At 33.3% G+C, this 20,173-nt stretch overlaps 1 protein-coding gene across 9 annotated transcripts in view; it reads left to right on the forward strand.

Moving 5' to 3' along the window:
- The window catches only part of LCORL (ligand dependent nuclear receptor corepressor like), a 182,034-nt gene that overhangs the window by 40,903 nt on the left and 120,958 nt on the right, over positions 1-20,173 (forward strand). For 7 of the 9 annotated variants that reach the window (XM_036852217.1, XM_036852215.1, XM_036852220.1 and 4 more), the window contains exon 2: positions 9,543-9,608. Coding sequence is in view for 5 of the 9 variants with exons in the window: in XM_036852215.1 (XP_036708110.1) it covers positions 9,543-9,608 (66 nt within the window). In the remaining 4 variants the exon portion in view is untranslated. Of the gene's footprint in view, positions 1-9,542; positions 9,609-18,906; positions 18,970-20,173 lie in introns of all 9 variants that reach the window. The other 2 variants (XM_036852218.1, XM_036852219.1) reach the window with 1 other exon arrangement.

Below are 20,173 nucleotides of genomic sequence, written 5' to 3' on the forward strand. Positions count from 1 at the left end.
GGCTTTTGTCTCTTATTGAGGTGGTCTGTCACACTGACTGATTTGAATATGTTGAACCATCCCTGTGGCCCTGGGATGAATCCCACTTGATTGTGGTGTATGATCTTTTTCATGTGTTGTTGGATTTGGCTTGCTAATATTTTGTTGAGGATCTTTGCATAAAATGATATAATAACTTTAGAAAACATTTTGATTTCTTAAAAAGCTAAGCAACTTGGGGTTGCCAAGGGGGAGGGTGGTGGGGGAGGGATGGACTGGGAGTTTGGGGTTAGTAGATGCAAATGATTACATATAGAATGGATAAACTACAAGGTCCTACTGTATAGCACAGGGAACTATAGGCAATATCCTGGGATAAACGATAATGGAAAAGAATATAAAGAAGAATGTATATATCTGTGTAATGGAATCACTTTGCTGTACAGCAGAAATTAACACACACTGTAAATCGACTGTACTTCAATTTAAAAAATAAATTAATTTGAAAAAGGTAAACATAAACCTACCATATAACCCAGCCATTTCACTATTAATTATATATGCAAGAAAAATGAAAATATCCACCGACATTTGACTGGATAATTCCATACGATAGAGATACTAAAAAATAAAATAACAAAGTAATGATACAGGTGACAGTATGGATAAAACTCAAAATCATTCTGCTGAGTGAAAAGGGTCAGAAAAAAAAAAAAAAAAATGGAGTCTGTACTGTAAGTTTCTATTTTTGTAAAATTCTAGAAAATGTAAACTAATCTATAGTGTTTGCCTAGGGTTCTGAGTAGAGGGATAGATGGATTAAAAGCAAGCGAGCAGGGGGCTTCTCTGGTGGCACAGTGGTTAAGAATCCACCTGCCAATGCAGGGGACACGGGTTCGAGCCCTGATCCAGGAAGATCCCACATGCCGCAGAGCAACTAAGCCCGTGCACCACAACTACTGAGCCTGCGCTCTAGAGCCCGCGAGCCACAACTACTGAGCCTGTGTGCCACAACTACTGAAGCCCGCACGCCTAGAACCCATGCTCCACAACAAGAGAAGCCACTGCAATGAGAAGCCCGCGCGCTGCAACAAAGAGTAGACCCTACTCACCGCAACTAGAGAAAGCCTGCATGCAGCAATGAAGACCCAACACAACCAAAAATATATATAAATAAATTTATTTTTAAAAAAAAGTGAGCGTGTGTTTGGAAGTGTTGCAAGTGTTAGTTTTTTTGATTGTGGTAATGGTTTTATGGGCATATGCATATGTCAGAACTCTTCAAATTATATATTTTAAATATCTGGTTTCCTATTGCAAACTAGGCACTGCAGAAGAAAAGATCAGTGAATTGAAACATAGCAACAGAAAATACCCAAAATACAGAACAGGTAGAAAAAGAACTAGGGAAAAAAGTAAACTGTGCATTAGTGATTTGTGAAACAATATCACGTGGTCTAACAATATAGAATTGGAATCCAGAACAAAAAGAGGCCATACAAAAAATATTGGGAGAAATAATTGCCATGATTTTTCCAAATTTGATAACAACTATAACCCTGCACAGATCCAGGTAGCTCAACTTATTTATCCCAAGTAGAATATATACATAGAAAGCCACCCAGAGCACATAATAATCAAATTGCGCAAAGTCAGTGATAAAGAGGAAATTTTGAAAGCAGCCAGAGAAAAAGACACATTACGTAGAGAGGAACGAAGATTAGAAGGACTGCAGACAGTCAGGAACTTTGCAAACCGTTAGACAATGGAAGGATATCTTTAAAGTGCTGGCATCAAAAGCTATCAACCTAGAATTCTATACCTAACAAAATGTTTTTTTTAAGTGAAGACAGAATGATTTTTTTTTCCAGAAAAACAATAGCTGAAAGAATTCATTGCTAGCAAACTTTTAGTACAATAAATATTGAAGGAAGTTCTTTAGACATAAGGTCTACACAAAGTAAAAAAAGGTTACAGAGATTGTAAGTATGTGCGTAAATGTAAGAGAGACATTCTCCTGTTTAAAATTTCTTTAGGGCTTCCCTGATGGCACAGTGGTTGAGAATCTGCCTGCCAATGCAGGGGACGCAGGTTCGAGCCCTGGTCTGGGAAGATCCCACATGCCGCAGATCAACTGGGCCCGTGAGCCACAATTACTGAGCCTGCGCGTCTGGAGCCTGTGCTCCGCAACAAGAGAGGCCGTGATAGTGAGAGGCCCGCGCACCACGATGAAGAGTGGCCCCTGCTCGCCGCAACTGGAGAAAGCCCTCGCACAGAAACGAAGACCCAACACAGTCATAAATAAATAAAATAAATAAATTTAAAATAAAAAGTCATCCCGATCTGTAAACATCCATCAACATTTAAAAAAAAATTTCTTTAAAATAATTTACCTTTTAGAGTAAAAGTAATGTATTGTGGGATTTATAACAGATGTGGATGTAAAATGTATAACCGTGGCATTGAGAATGGGGGTGGAGCATGGATATATACTGCTCCTATCATTGTCTATTAAGTCATATTATAATATTTGAAGGTAGACTGAAAAGTTAAAATGAACATTATAAATCCAATAGTAGCAAGCACTAAAAATCTAAAAAGAGGTCGAGCTAATAATAGCAAATAGTGGAAATAAAATAGAGTATTAAAAACTCCTTATTCAATCCAAAAGAATATTGCAGGAGGTGAGAGTTGGGGGAAGTAACGTATAACAGATGGAATAAATAGAAAACAAATAACAAGATGGCAGATATAAACCCAACCGTATTGATAACTACATTAGATATTAATCATCTAAACACTTCAATTAAAAAGCAGATATTTACACTGTATTGAAATATCAACTGTATGTTTTCCACAAGAAACTCAATGTAAATATAAAGACATAGGTTAAAAGTTAAAGGATGGAAAAAGGTATATAGTTGACCCTTGAACAACAAGCGGGTTAGGGATGTCGTCCCTCCACACAGTTGAAAATCTGCCTATAACTTGTAGTCGGCCTTCCATATTTGTGGTTCCTCTATATCTGCGGTCTGCATCTGTGGGTTTAACCACCCACAGATCGTGTAGCACTATAGTATTAACTATTGGAAAAAATCCACGTGTGAGTGAACCCACACAGTTCAAACCCATGTTCGTCAGAGGTCAACTATATAAAAAAAATGCTAATCATAAGAAAGTTGCTGTGTCTGATGTAACATCAGACACAGTACACTTCAGGCCAAAGGATAAGACTTTAGAACAGGGATAAAGGGGAACATTTTTTAATGATGATGAAATCAATTCACAAAGGAGACAATATAAAAAATATATATGCACCTAATATCATAGATTCAAAATACATGAAGCAAAAACTGACAGAACTTAAAGGAGAAAGATAAGATAGAATACCAATAGAAATATAGAAGACTTAAAGAACACTTTGTCAGCTAGGCCTAAATGACATTTATAGTACACTCCACCCAATAACTGCAAATACACATTCTTTTCAAGTGTACATGGAATATTCACCAACATAGTATATCATGTGCCACCTGTAAATCAAATCTCAATAAATTTAAAGTGATTGTAATCTAACAAAGCATGTTTTATGATCACAAGGAACTCAGTTGGGATTCAGTAACAGACTTCTGGAAAATTCCTAAATATTTGGAAAATAGACAGCACATTTATAACCTGGGCGCATAACAAGGCATCATAAGGAAAATTACAAACATTTTGAACTGAATGAAAATGAAAAGACAATTTATCAGAATTTATGAGATGGAGCTAAAGTAGTGAATAGGGAGAAATTTATAGCTTTAAATGTTTTTACTAGAAAAGGACAAAGGTCACATATCAGTGTTCTAAGCTTTCACCTTAAAAACTTAGAAAAATAAGTGCAAATGAAACAAAAAATAATTATAAGGAAGAATATAATAAAGGTAGGACAGATATAAAAACCATAGAAAAGGATGAACAATAAAATTATTGAAACCACAAGTGGTATTTTGAAAAGATCAATAAAATTGCTAAAACTTTGGCCAGAGAGATCAATAAAAAAGTAGAGGAGATAATTAAACTGATATTGAAAATGAAAGAGGGATATCACTGCAGATTGTATAGGCATTAAAAGGGTAGTAGGAAAATCTTTTGAACAACTTTATGCAAATAAATGCTGTAACTTGTAAGATACAAATTGCATAGCATAACCCTGTTACCATAACAAAATAGACATTTCAATAGAAAGGATGCTTAAAATCATTAGTCATCAAGAAATTACAAATTACAACCACTATTATATACCCATACATGTTCCTTACAGTGGCTAAAGTTAGAAAGATTGACAGTGCTATATGTTGGTAAGGATGTGGTGCAACTGAATCTCTCACATATTACTGGTGGGAATGTAAAAGGGTACAGCCATTTTGCAGAACTGCTGTACAATTCCTTAAAATATTAACAACAAACCAGAACAATCTTACCACTCAGCCCAGCAATAACACTTTTATTTATTCAAGAGAAATGATAACATATTCACAAAGACTTTAAACAACTCAAATGTCCATCAACATGAGACTTAATAAACAGCTTGCCCTATATCCATATAAGGGAATACACCTCAGAAATTAAAAGCACTGTTGATACATGCAACAGCATGGATAAATCTCATTAACAGGTGACTGAGCAAAAGAAGCTAGACACAAAACAATATATGCTCTGATTCCATTTATATGCAACTATAGCAAAGATAAGTTAATTTATAATGACAGAAAATAGATTAGTGTTTCTTTGGGCTTTGGGTTGTTCCAGGAAATTTACTCAGATGGCACAAAGATACTATTTGAGTTGATAGACATATTCTGTGCTTGATTATGTTCTTAGTTAAATGAAAATATGCATTTGTCAAAATTTATTGAACTTTATTTTTAAAATGGGTACATAGTATTGTATGACAATTTTATCTCTATAAAATTGACGTAAAAAATCATAGGATGTGTTTATCAGCTGATTGTGCAATAGAGGGAATTTGTGAAGTGGAATATATATAGTAGAAGAAATTAAATGCAGTTAAGAAAAGAGAAAGAAATGTAAAATATAGGAGAGAGAGAGAGAGAGGGCAGCATGAAGTATATTATGAGAACAACTTAAGTACTTTTGATCAGAGTCTTAGGAAGGGTGTTAACAGCAACACATATTCACTAAAGGAGGTACTTTAGGCAGAAGCAAAGTATTCCTAGATGAATGCTCTGAGATATGATAAGTAATGAAGAGCAGAGACAGTGGTAAATATGTGTGCAAACATAAAACAACATAGTGTTTAGTGAAGTATATAGAGCAATAGCATAAATAGGAAGGAGGTCTAAGTCCTAGAAGGATAGATAAAGATTTTGATTAATGTTAGACCTATATCCTAATTTCTGGGATAACCTCAAAAAGAATAGAAATAGAGGGCATAATTATCATATTGATAGAGAAAAAACAAAATTAAACAATAAATATTCAGTGAATTCCAAAGTTTGCAAGAAAGGCGAAAAATAGAAGCTTGATACAAATAGAACAAAAACAGATAAGGAATTTAAACCCAAATATAAACTCTCTTAAATTTAAATTACTAAATTTTGACAAAATGTTGAAGTATTTTAGAAAAAGAAATTCCATATTATTTAATAATACAGAAAGGTTGTAAAGAAATGATTGAAAAAGACATTATGGAAATAATAACAAAAAGTGTTTTATAGGTGTGTAACAAAAGACCATATAGTCGAATGCAAAAATCATTGCTAGAAATAAAAAGGTTCACTTTGTAATTATATGAAGTTCTGTTCACCAGGATGATATAACAATTATAAAATTATAAGCACTTAATAATGTAGCCTCAAAAACTTACAAAGCAAAATTTCAAAGAAGTCAAAAAGAGGAATAGACAAAGCCACAATTTCATAGAAGATTTTGCTTACTTTTCTCAACAATTGATAGAAAAAACAGACATTGAAAAACCAAAACTGTAAAATTGCATCCAGCAATTTTAGAGTATGTATTCTTTTCAAGCATATGCAGAGAATTTTCAAAAATTGTGTATTGACCATAAAGACAGTCTCAGAAAATTTCAAGATTGAAATCATGTTGGGTATTTTCTTTTACTACAGTGTAATTAAGTTAGAAGTCTATTAAAAGGTTAGACTATCCATATATATTTGGAAATTAAGAAATACACTTCTAAAAACTGTGAACCCGAAAAGAAGACATAATGAAAATTAGGGAATATTTTGACTGAATGATGAGAAAATATGACTGGATTGCAGCTTATTAGATGGAAATCAATAACTTTAAATGCATATATTAGAAAAGAAGAAAGGCTGAAAGTTAATGAGCTCTTCCATTTCAGGAAGAAAAAATAAGAGCAGAATGAAATAGAGGGCAGGAAGAAATAAAAGCAGGGACAGGAATTAATGGATAAGAAAACAGACATACAATAGAGAAGATCAAGGAATCAAAAAAGAATTCTTTTTAAATCTAAAAAAAAAGAGAGGGAGAGAAACTGAATGGCTCGACTGAGAAAAAAGAGAAATCATAAATAACTCAAGTATGGAATGAAAAGCAAAAAGGACATGACTGCTGATATTGTTGACATTAGATAGATAAAAACATACAAGGAAATGTTTTATGCAAATAAATTGGAAAATATAGTTGAAATGGGCAAGTTCCCAGAAAACTATGACTAACATAAGAAATAGAATACATGAATAATCCTTTAACAGTTAAATAAATTTGGTCAGTAATAGGTACTTCAGAAAGACTTTATTTCCATTTGGCATCCCTGGCATGTTCTTTTAAAATGTTCAAGCAAGGCATCCTACATTTCCTAATATTTTCCCAGAGAATAGAAAAAGAAAGGACATTGCCGCTCATTTTATGAGGGTAGCATAACATTGATGTAAAAACTTGATCAAGTACAAAGGAAATTTACAGACCAGTCTCATTAGTGAACATAGATGCCGAAATTTGAAAGGACTAATCAAGATAAGAAACCCAGCAAATATGTCTCATGATAATGTTGGGTTTTCCCAGGAATGGAAGAGGTTTGGTTTAATATTCAATGTAATTCACTGTATCACTATATTCAGAGATTTAAGAAAGAAAAATGACATAGTTATTTCAATAAATTCAAAATAAATTTGGTACTCAGCCTTAAAAAAAAAAAAGAAATGTTACCGTTTGTGACAATGTGGATGGACCTGGAAGGTATTATGCTTCGTGAAGTAAGTCAGAGAAAGACAAATACTGTATGTTTTCACTTATGAATAAAATCTAAAAAATAAAATAAATGAATACAACAAAACAGAAACAGACTTACAGAGAACAAACTAGTAGTTACCAGAGGGAAGACAGGTGGGAGGATGGGCAAAATGTGTGAAGGGGATTGAGAGGTACAAACTACTAGGTATGAAATAAGCTACAAGGTTGTAATCTACAGCACAGAAAATATAGTCAATATTTTATAATAGCTTTGTATGGAGTATAGTCTATAAAAATATTGAATTACTGTGTTGTACACCTGAAATGCAATATTGTAAATCAAATATAAATAAACTGATTGATTTGGTAAAATTCAGTATCTTTGCATGGCAGGAAAACTCCCCTAGCAAGCTAGACATAGAATGAACTTCCTTAATGTGATAAGCAGTATTTCTCTTAAAGAATACAGCAAACATATTTAATGATGAAACTTGGAATGTGTTCCCATTTAGATTGGGTATGTCAAGGATGCTCACTCTCACCACCAATTTTCAACATCATGATTGAGGTCCTAGCTAAGCCAGTAAGGCAAGAGCAAGAAAAAAGAAAGCAATAAGGATTAGAAAGGAACAAAACAAAACTACCATTATCTATAGATGATATATTTGTATATGTAGAGCATTTCCAGATAACTTATTATAATTACAGAGTTTAGCGATGTTGTTAGATAACAAAGTCAATATACAAACATCAATTGTGTTTCTATAAGCCTACAAGAAACAAAACTTTTAACTAAAGATATCATTTACAATAGCACCAACACTATGCAATATGAATAAATCTTAACAGGCTGTATGTAAGACCTTGGTCTTATCTAGTGAACAGTTGAGGAGCCCAGTAGAAGAAAAATGTAAGTCCATGTTTGCTTTCTTTTCAGGCTTAAATCTAGGAAATACACACTATTTAAATTCAGTATGCTTACCGGGGGTGGGGGGGCGCTATACATTTTGTCCAAAATACCACAGAATAACATCCTAAAATAGTTGTTTGCAATATTATTTTTGGAGTAAATTGATCACATCAAAATAGAATATCTTGGTAATAGAGATTTGGGGCTTGTTCGGTCTGAGTCTTTATCTAATAGTAAGTCTTTTCTGTAGCATTCTTGAAAGCATCCTCTGGTGGGAGTTCATTCACGTTTCTGCCTGAAATTTCCACCCATGGGAACTAGTACTGAATCATTTCACAAAGATTTTTTTAAGTACATATTTACCAAGTACCATGAGAGCTACCTTACTTTGTCAAATTTAAGACATCATCAGTTGTAAGATGCATCATTTCTTCATGTTCTACTAAATAAAAAAGTCACTTTTCGACTGACACACCATTGATTTTAACATGCATCTTGAGTATAGAGGTTTTTTAACGTTTTTAAAAGCATTTTATGATTTACGAAACATTTCTACAGAAGTATTTCTCCTGTTTTACAGTTTAGAAATATTACTGAGAAAATCTGTCTTTTATTTTTCAGGTCTATCATGCTTCCTTTAGTTTTTTTCCTTCATAATTTAAGCATCCCTAAATTAGTTCCTTTTCTTGGTTTTCCATTTATTTTGCCATCCTGGTCATTTTCCAGGATGCCTTGTAGTTTATCAGTAACCTGCTTAATACTGAATATGATGCAAACTTCAAAAAGAAAATTGTAAAATCTTAATATTAGTTTATTCACAAAGTAGAATACTCTGAGTTCATGAACTAAAGTCTTGTTAACTTAATAAGATTTTCAGTAATATTTTTCCTTAAAACAAGGCAAAATTGTTGTGTTTTAATTTTTACAAGTAGGTTTAAATTTTATATATCATACTTTTCACAGCAAAAATTTCTCCCCATTGACACTCATTTACTCGTTTTTAAAATTGAGGTTAAAGATGCTACTTTTTTTAAAGTTAACATTTTTTGTAACCAGTATAAACAGGATTGTAATACATGTCTCTTCTAATTATTCTTTTCATCTCTACAAATCATTGCAAAACAAATCTGCTCATTATTTTAACCTGGGACTATTTCTAAATGACAAAGGTGTTTACTTGTTTTAGAAGTGAATATTTACATTTGAATATTTACATTTTTTTTTACAATCATGTAATTCCTGGTAGTCATTGTGTGACTTCTTGCTGTGTTGTATATATCGCCTAGTTCAACTTAATTCATCTAAAGGAAAAAATGACACCTCATAGTATGTTAAATTTATAATTGTCTGATTCATATAGAATTTATGGTTTTTGATTATTGTAAAATTAAGCTTTTTTAGTAGTTAATATACTTTTCTCTTTTTAATAACACAGGTTTTGAGAGTATTTTAGAAGGGCTTTATGGACCACGGCTACGAAGAGACCTCAGTTTATTTGAAGGTAATGTTTCTTTAAATTTTATTTAAAAATTTTAATCTTCTGTCCATTTTACAAATGAAAAATGGTTGTTCTATACTAATTTTGTATTAAAATGAATTTGTGATCTCATTTAATTAGAAAATATTTTTAAATAAGTAAATAAAATGATCTAAATATTATTTCTATTACATAATATAATAATGATAATTACAAAATTTAAAACAAAATTTCTATTATTACATTATTACATTATTATATAATCTTTAAAAAACTTTTAGTACATTGATCAAAGTAGAAAACAAAGCTTGTTTTTGGGTTAATGGTAAAATTTTATTTTTGTTATTTTAAACATTATGTGCCCTGACTTATTCTTAAAGAGGACTTAAAAGGGTTCAATTAAATAAATATCTCCTGTTGCTTATGATATAGGCAGCCTGGAACTGAGATTGTCATTCTGAGATACCCTGCCATGTGTGTTCAGAGTTTTAATGCTATTTGTTATTTCTTATATCCTCCTCTTCCAAACACTCTAGCATAAATCCTGGTGGAAGATTTTGATCTATGCTATAACTGCTATAATATAGTTTAGTTTTTTTATTACTTGCTTGGAAATGTAGAGCACTAGGAGAGAACATTTTTGTAGACATTTGAAATTTTATAGTACAGCTCATTCACAAAATGGGCAGTGCTAGTATAGATTTTCTACTTTGATTTTGGTACAATTATTTCTGAATCTCATACCTGTTCAGTTTTATATGCTGATAAGTCTGTTAGCTTCTATTCTCCTCTGGTACTTTCCATTCTACAAAGACCCAAGGTATCTTGTATAAATAAATCTTTTGAGTTGAGGCAATCAAAAGTTTTCTACTTATTCTTTTTTTTTAATTAATGTTGAGCAGGATAATTGAGTTATGAACCATAGAGCTGGTATCTATGAAAGATCATTTGTGCCAACCACCCATGTTCAGTCAGATGAATGATATGCATGCAGAACATGACTTTTAGGATGGAGACTCCAAAATGTGCCTTATTCTAGTGTATTATAATTCTTATGGCTAAGAGCTTTTTCTTTTATCTCTTAATTGTACTCATTTCTCGTTTTATCATAGTTTAACACTGCATTAAATATTTTTACCTGATATATTTATAAACACTACTAATTGTAGTTTCACCTATTTTTCTGAGCATGTAAATGAAGAAAGGAAAAATCCAAAGAAACAAGAATTTAACCTGTGCTTGATATTTCTTCAACCTTTCTTTTTAAACCTGCTGTCCTCATTCAGATCAGAAGTCAGCATTATACTTAATTGCCTTCTGATAACCCAAGTTGCAACTTGTAACTCTTAAGCGTCTTGCTTCCCCCACTGTCATTTATTTATTTATATAGTTATGTGTGTATATATTTATGTCTTCAAAAATTAGTTTATTACATAAAGGGCAGAATATCCTAATGAAATAAATTCTTGTATTTTATATTTAGACTAATATTTCCTTAGCATACAAGTGACACATGTTCATTTTTGGAAATTAGAAAATACAAATAAATCAGAAAGAAAAAAATTACTTCTAGTTCCATGACCCACAGATAACCTTCACCATTTTTATATAAATTTAAAATATATGTTTGGATGTATTTATTCTTTTATTAAAGTAGTACATACTGTATATACAGTGTATATAGTTTTTTGTGCCTACTGATTTTCTTCACTAGTGTATCATTTGGGTATATAAAGTTCTGGATCATCATTCTTAATGGCAGCACAGTATTACATTGTAGATCTATGGTAATTAATTTAATTAATTTAATACCCTGTTGCTTATACCTCATTCCATTTATTTTAATTCTGATAGATCTTGTACCTTATATCCTCTTTTGTGCTTTTTTTGGTGGGAGGATTTACAAAATTAGCTAAGCTTTGGAACTCAGTCTTCTTCTCACACATGGGCACATACTGATGTTGCCCTTTTTCACCCCAGATGTTCTAACTTTTCTCCAGGTTTCTTAGGTAAATTCTTCCTCCTTTTCTTTGCTTTTTTGAATTTAAAATAAGGTTTCTAATCAAAGTTTCAGGCTTAAGAGGGATAATATTAATTGTAGTAATAAATCTGTATCTGTGCAAAGATAAAGACAGCCATACATTTTGAAGGAAAGTTACAACAGAGCTATCAAAGTGTAGAGCCTTTGAAAAGGCATGTAGAAGCTATCCATTATAGACATCTCCAGCTTTTTTCTTATCCTCTTCTTAAATAAGTGTGCTTTCTTTGTTGTTATCATTGTTTAAAATGGTTTAATATTTAGATGTTAGGACTACCAAGTGTAGGTATTTCTCATTATACAAATCTGTATGCAGGAATCACATAGGTGAGTGTATGTTTTTAGATAAATCATTGGAAATCTGAACCCTTGTTACTCACTTTCCAAAACTCAGGAACTAGATGAATTGGCTAGCCAAGGGATCCTTGTATATTACTCTAAATTATTTTTATTATAAAACTAAATGCATAGTATTTTTATTTTATAATGCATTTAAGTTATTAAATAGACTGCATTGCCAATCTGCTACTGTTTCTGTGGAAAAATGTACTCTAAACTTCATAGTGCTACCTTGAAAGTCAACTTTGGCATACAGTGTGTTTTTAATTTTAAGGCTTTTTATCATCTGTATTAGTGTTTTGAGAAGTTTATATTTTAATTCTTGAAATCTAATCAGAGTCACCTCCAGATTGAATGGTTTCGAAAGCTTTTGAGTGTTGCTAATTTTTAATTTGTTGGAAACAAAAGCTTTCTGTCTTCTTTGATCTGTTCTTAGGACTTTTTGTCCTTTTGAGGAAAACATAACTATTATTTCTTTTCGGAGTAAAGTCTCCAAAGAAACTTTGAATGTCATCAATTTTTATGTACTCCCTGAAAAGTTCCCCATACTCTATGCCTGTCTTCTGCCAACCCAGAATTCACTTTTCCTGCTGTCACATGACTTTTAAGCAGAAATTCACTCTTGTTTTCTGCTTTAGTCAATCCTTTCTCATGTCTTATTGGGGAACCAGTTTCTTTCATTTGTAGGATTGTCTGATTTACTTGCCCTGACTATGGACATTTACAAAAATATGAAAAGAGTACAGTAGGCAGGTGTAAAGTGGCTGATAGATCCTTATTGGCTTTTCCCTAGCTGTGTCCACATTTCAAAGAGAAATTATTTCAGAGGTATGCAAGCGATCGCATCTTGGCCAAATCCAGCTCACTGACTGTTTTTGAGTGGCCTGTGAGCTAAGAATGGTTTTTATGTTTTTAAATAGTTGAAAAAAATCAAAAGAAGATTTAATATTTTGTGGCATGTGAAAACTATATGAAGTCCATATTTAATGCCCAATTAGTACAGTTTTATTGGAAACAGCCCCTCTCATTTGTTGACATATTGTCTATGGCTACTTTTGTCCTTCAACAGTAGAGTTGAATGGTTTTGACAGAGACCATATATCCTCCAAAACCTAAAATATTTGCTCTCTGGCTGTTTATATTATAGTAAAGGTTTGCTAATCCCTGACTTATACCACTGACCAACATTTAATATTTTTGGCTTAATATCCTTTTTTTTTCCCCAACTGTTAACACTATGATGATGGAGCAAACAAAGCTACTTTTTAATAAGATTTATTGGATGACATATTTTGAATGCTTATTTTGTGTTAGGAACTGTGATGAGCAAGGAGGAAAGAAAAATGAATAGGTAGGATCTCTTCCTACTAGGAACCCATACCCTAGTATTAACTAAAGAATGAGTAGCTTTCTAATATGAATTGATGATTATTTATATTAAAACCAGAGAATCTAATACTATTTTATAGTTAGTTATATAAGTTATATTAGCTTTCCTCAGTGTGTACACAGAGACTTATCCAAGTGTACAGGCATACCTCAGAGGTATTGCGGGTTCAGTTCCAGACCACTGCAATAAAGAGAATAACGCAATAGAGTGAGTCACATGAATTTTTGGTTTCCCAGTGCATATAAATTTTTTGGTTTCTACGGTTATGTTTACACTATACCCTAGTCTATTAAGTGTGCAATAATAGCATTATGCTAAAAAACAATGTATGTACCTTAGTTAAAAAAGACTTTATTGCTAAAAAATGCTAACCATCACTTGAGCCTTTGGCAAGTTGTAATTGTTTTGCTGGTGGAGGGTCTTGCATTGATGTTTATGGCTGCTGACTCATCAGGATGTTGGTTGCTGAAGGTTAGGATGGCTGTGGTGATTTCTTAAAGTAAGACAACAATGAAGTCTGCCACACTGTTTGACTCTTGCTTTCACAAACAATTTGTAGCATTCAGTGCTATTTGATAGCATATTACCCACAGTAGAACTTCTTTTACAATTGGAGTCAGTCCTCTCAAAACCTGCCGTTGCTTTATCAACTAATTTTATGTGATATTCTAAATCCTTTGTTGTCATTTCAACAATCTTCCCAGCATCTTACCAGGAGTAGATTCTATCTCAGGAAACCACTTTCTTTGCTCATCCATAAGAAGCAACTCCTCATCCTTTGAAGTTTTATCATGAGTTTGTAATGATTCAGTCACATTTTCAGGCTCCACTTCTAATTCCAGTTCTCTTGCTATTTCCATCACATCTACAGTTACCTCCTCCACTGAAGTCCGGAGCCCTTCAAAGTCATCCATGAGGGTTGGAATCAGCTGCTTCAAAACTCCTGTTAATGTTGGTATTTTGACCTCTTCCCATGAATCATGGATGTTCTTCATGGCATCTAGAATGGTGAATCCTTTCCAGAAGGTTTTCAGTTTACTTTGCCCAGATCCATCAGAGGAATCACTATGTATGGCAACTATAACCTTATGAAATGTTTTTCTTAATGATTCCTGGTCAGTGGGCTGCAGAGTGGATGTTGTGTTGGCAGGCGTGAAAACAACATGAATCTAGTTGTACATCTCCATCAGAGCTCTTAGGTGATCAGGTGCATTATCAACGAGCAGTCACATTCACATTTTGAAAGGAATTTTTTTTTTTTTTCTGAGCAGTAGGTCTCAACAGTGAGCTTAAAATATTCAGTAAACCATGTTGTCAACAGATGTGCTGTCATCCAGGCTTTGTTGTCCCATTTATAGAGCACAGGTAATGTGGTAAATGAGGACTTTTGGAATGGTAAATGAGCATTGGCTTCAACTTCAAGTTATCAGCTGCATTAGCCCCTAACAAGAGAGTCAGTCTGTCCTTTGAAGCTCTGAAGCCAGGCATTGACTTCTCCTCTTTAGCTATGAAAGTCTCAGATGGCATCTTCTTCCCATATGAGGCTGATTTGTCTAAATTTTAAATCTGTTGTTTAGTGTGGCCATCTTCATTGATTATCTTAGGTAGATCTTCTGGATAACTTGCTGCAGCTTCTACATCAGCACTGTTGCTTTACCTTGCACTTTTCTGTTATGGAGATGGCTTCCCTCCTTAAACGTCATGAACCAATATCTGCTAGCTCCAAACTTTTCTCCTGCAGCTTCTTCATCTCTCTCAGCTTTCACTGAATTGAAGAGAATTAGGGCCTTGCTCTGGATTAGGCTGTGGCTTAAGGGAATGTTGTGGCTGGCTATCCAGACCACTAAAACTTTCTTATCATTCATGTGTTCACTTTTAATTTCCTATAAGAACTTTTCCTTTGCATTCACAGCTTGACTGTTTGGCACAGGTGGCCTAGCTTTCAGCCTGTCTCAGCTTTTGATATGCTTTCGTCACTAAGCTTAATCATTTCTAGCTTTTGATTTAAAGTGAGAGACTTGCTGCTACTCCTTTCACTTGAACTCTTAGAGGCCATTGTAGGGTTATTAATTGGCCTAATTTCAATATTGTTGTGTTTCAGGGAATAGGGAGGCCCAGCAAGAGGGAGAGATGTTGGGGACAGGCCAGTTGGTGGAGCAGTCAGAACACACACACGAAGAATATACAATGGAAAAAAGACTGTCTCTTCAGCAAGTGGTACTGGGAGTATTGGACAGCTGCATGCAAATTAATGAAGTTAGAACACGTCCTCACACCATACACAAAAATAACTCAAAATGGCTTAAATACTTAAATATAAGAAATGGCACCATAAAATTCCTAGAAGAGAACATAGGCAAAACATTCTCTGACTTAAATCCTACCAATGTTTTCTTAAGTCAGTCTCCCAAGGCAATAGGAATAAAAGCAAAAATAAGCAAATGGGACCTAATCAAACTTAAACGCTTTTGTACAGCAAAGGGAACCATAAGCAAAACGAAAAGACGACTTACAGAGTGGGAGAAAATATTCACAAATGATGTGACCGAAAAGGGCTTAATTTCCATAATACACAAACATCTTATATAACTCAACAACAGAAAAACAAAAAACCCAGTTGAAAACTGGGTAGAACACCTAAATAGATATTTCTCCAAAGAAGACATACAGATGGCCAACAGGCACATGATAAGATGCTCAGCATCACTAATTATTAGAGAAATAAAAATCAAAACTATAATTATGTACCACCTCAGACCGGTCAGAATGACCATTATTAAAAAGTCTACAATTAACAAATGGCTGGAGAGGGTGTGGAGAAAAGGGAACCTTCCTATACTGTTGCTGGGAATGTAAGTTGGTGCAGCCACTTTGGAAAACAGTATGGAGGTTCCTCTAAAAACTAAAAATAGAGTTGCCATATGATTCTGCAGTCCTACTCCTCGGCATACATCCAGACAAAACTATAATTCAAAAAGGCACATGCGTCCCTATGTTCATACCAGCACTATTCACAGTAGCCAAGACATGGAAGCAACCTAAATGTCCATTGACAGATGAATGGATAAAGAAGATGTGGTATATATACACAATGGAATATTACTCAACCATAAAAAAGAATGAAATAATACTATTTGCAGCAACATGGATGGACTTAGAGATTATCATACTAAGTGAAGTCAGAAAGAGAAAGACAAATACCATATGATATCACTTATATGTGGAATCTAAAATATGACACAAATGAACTTATCTATGAAATAGAAACAGACTCACAGACATAGGGAACAGACTTGTGGTTGTCAAGAGGGAGTGGGCGGGGGAGGGATGGATTGGGAGTTTGGGGTAAGCAGACGCAAACCACTATATATAGAATGGATAAACAACAAGGTCCTATTGTATAGCCCAGGGAACTATATTCAATATCTTGTGATAAACCATAATGGAAAAGAATCTTAAAAAGAATATAGATACGTATAACTGAATCACTTTGCTGTACAGCAGAAATTGACACAACATTGTAAATCAACTCTACTTCAACAAAAAAAAGAACACACATAGAACATTGATTGATTAAGTTTGACAACTTATATTGGCACAGTTCTTGGACCCCAAAGCAGTTATAATAGTAATGTCAAAGATCACTGATCACAGATCACCATAGCAAATATAATAATGAAAAAGTTTGAAATGTTGTGAGAATTACCAAAATGTGTGACACAGAGACACAAAGTGAATAAGCGCTGTTGGAAAAATGGCATTGATAGACTTGCTCAGCACAGTGTTGCCACAAACCTTCAATTTGTAAAAAATGCAGTATCTGCAAAGTGCAGTAAAGCAAAGTGCAATAAAACAATAAAACTGCCTTATATGGTTGGACTACAGTTTGTTCACCTATTTGAAAGACCTGGTCACTTCCTAGGTTTGGCAATTATGAATAAACCTGCTATAAACATGTGTGTGCAAGTTTTTGTGTGAACATACATTTTCAAATCATTTGGTTAAATACCTAGGAGCACCACTGCTGGATCCTTTGGAAAGGAAAGACTCTGTTTAGCTTTGTAAGAAGCAGACTGTCTTCAAGAGTGGCTGTACTATTTTGTGTTCCCACCAGCAATGAATTTAGGTTCCTTTTGCTCTACATCCTCACCAGCATTTCATGTTGTCCGTGTTTTGGACTTTAACCATTTTAATAGGTGTGTAGTGGTATCTTGTCATAATTTGCATTTCTCTGATGGCATGTAATATTGAGCACCTTTTCATATGCCTCTTTACTATCTGCATATCGTCTTGGGTGAGGTGTCTGTTCAGACAGGTTTTGGAGTCAAGAATGAGTTAGGAAATATTTCCTCTGCTTCTGTTTTCTGGAACAGATTATAGAGAAACCATTTGGGCTGGTGCTTTCTGTTTTGGAAGGCTATTAATTATTGATTTAATTTCTTTGATAAATGCCTATTGAGGTTACGTATTTTTTTGTGTGTGAGATTTGGTAGATTGTGTCTTTCAAGAAATTTGTCCATTTTATCCAAATCTGTGGGAAACTAATGTTGTCCATAATATTCTTTTGTTACTCTTTTAATGTTCATAGGATCAGTAGTGATGGCCCATCTTTCATTTCGGATATTTTCTCTTTTTTCCCTTGGTTAGCCAGGCTAGAGGTTTATCATTTTATTGATCTTTAAAAAATCAGCTGATCCTAATTTTTTAAAAGGTATAGAATATAAACTGGAAGGATATATTGCAAACTATTAATCGTTATCTCTGGATGATGGGATTATGAATACTTTTTCTTTTCTCCTTTGTACTTTCAATATAGTTAATATGTAGTTTCATAATGAAAAATTATTTTTTAATTATATTGCCTACTGTTCAGTATCTTTTAACAAAATTAACAAAGTTATAATCAGTTTTTTATGACCTTAATGAAAAATCTAGTTTCAGTATTCTCCTTTTTCACTTTTCATTGAACTTTATCTTTAGGAACTCCAAATTTGTTTTCTATGGCTTGAGGGTACTGAAGAGAATAAAAACATTCAAAAGAAGTGTGGTTAGTTAAAAGAAAATGAAAGTAACATCTACTGGACTTCTGTGTTTTGTGTATGTTCTTATTTAATTTTTACTACAGCCTTAAGATGCAATTATTATTATCCTCGTTTTACAGTGAGGAAATTGAAGCTCAGAGAAAGTGACTTGCCCAAGGCCACATCTATCAATAGTATGTGGAAAGACCATGGTTCACTACAAGGCTCTCTAATTTCAAAGACTGTTATCTTTCCCAGATAAATTAGGTGAATGATTGGAGCCAGACTTTGACCACAAAAATATTTATATATGGTGGAAAGGTTGATTTTTATCATTCATTTACTATCAGTTTCATATATGACATTGCCTTTTATTAATAAGGCTAGTTGTATAAGGTACATATTTTGACCCTTTTTGAGCTTATACCTTCATGTATTAAAGTTTCAAAATGAGAGACAACTTATTTTAGAGATGAATATCTGAATCATTGTCAAATTTTGTTTGAGAGATAAAATGAATGTGTTTTGTTGTAGTGCTTATTTAATTTTTATGACCTGAAAGGACAACCTGGACAGAGGGAGAAGTCTGGCCTCCAGGTGATTTTTCAAAATCGCTTTTCCTATATATAAAAAATGTATACCATCATCATTTATTTGGACTGAAAATTAAAAATTGCTATATAAAGAGTAATTACTAAATATTTTTAAGTAAATTCATAGATTTCTGAACCCAGTAACATTTAATGGCATTTATGTAACCATTGATTATTCAATGCCATTTGTTTAACTATGTAGGCATTTATTTTAATTGAATTTCCTTGAAGAACTTCACCTAAAATAACTAAAGTAAATGAGGATAATCTCAGCATGCCCAATTTTATTGTTGTCCCTTGAGTCAATATATTTATCACTGAAACTTTATAAAACCTTTCAATGATTTTTCAGAAATACCTTTTCCAGACCTACCAGCTATTTTTCAAAAATCCCAGTGCTGAATTCCTTTCATAGTCCCTATTCATGAGGCCATAATTTTTAAAAGCAGTAAGATTTCCTTGATCTATCAAAATTATGTTATGCTTGGCATATGAGTCAAGTTTTTGCTACAGTAATGCTACATAACAAACAGCTCCAAAATCTGTTTCATGTTTATGGGTGACCTGATTCACTGGAGTCTAGGCTGTGGATGGGGATAACATCTTCTCATGACTCCATGTTCCAGACTGAAGGATTAATGGCTTTACGGGCCAAGTTCTTCTGATGTTGGATGGTGGAAATTCAAGAGAATTGGGGAAATTTGCCATGCCTTTAAAAGCCTCTGCTTAGAATGGTATACTGTCACTTCTTCTATATTCATTTCATTGGTCAGAAAGCTGTGCCTCGCTCTCTGTAAGAGACACTGCACAGTCCTATATTCAAGAGTGTGAATCTATGCTTCTGTTGTACTGACTGGGTGAAAGGTTGGAGAAAATTATGAACCTGCATAACTACAATTCTGGGTTTTTAACTGTATAGGTTATGTAAACCTTTTCATTTGTCAGGTTGTTTACAAAAAGTGATCAGTTTTCTTAAGCAGATATTCAATTAAAATTTATCTTCTGCAAACTAACCTTATTAAATATATGTGTGATAGTACAGGATTTAAAAAATAATGACTAGCGACTCTACCTCGTTAATAATTCACCTTTGCATGATGTTTTGTAGTTTATAAAGTATTTTCATATTTTTAAAATTTGATCACAAATAAGTTAGGTGATGGGATCCTTATTTTACAGATGTGGAAAGTAAAACAAAACCTTTGTGG

The sequence above is a fragment of the Balaenoptera musculus genome, chromosome 5 (genome assembly GCF_009873245.2).
Source record: "Balaenoptera musculus isolate JJ_BM4_2016_0621 chromosome 5, mBalMus1.pri.v3, whole genome shotgun sequence".
Classification (NCBI taxonomy): domain Eukaryota; kingdom Metazoa; phylum Chordata; class Mammalia; order Artiodactyla; family Balaenopteridae; genus Balaenoptera; species Balaenoptera musculus.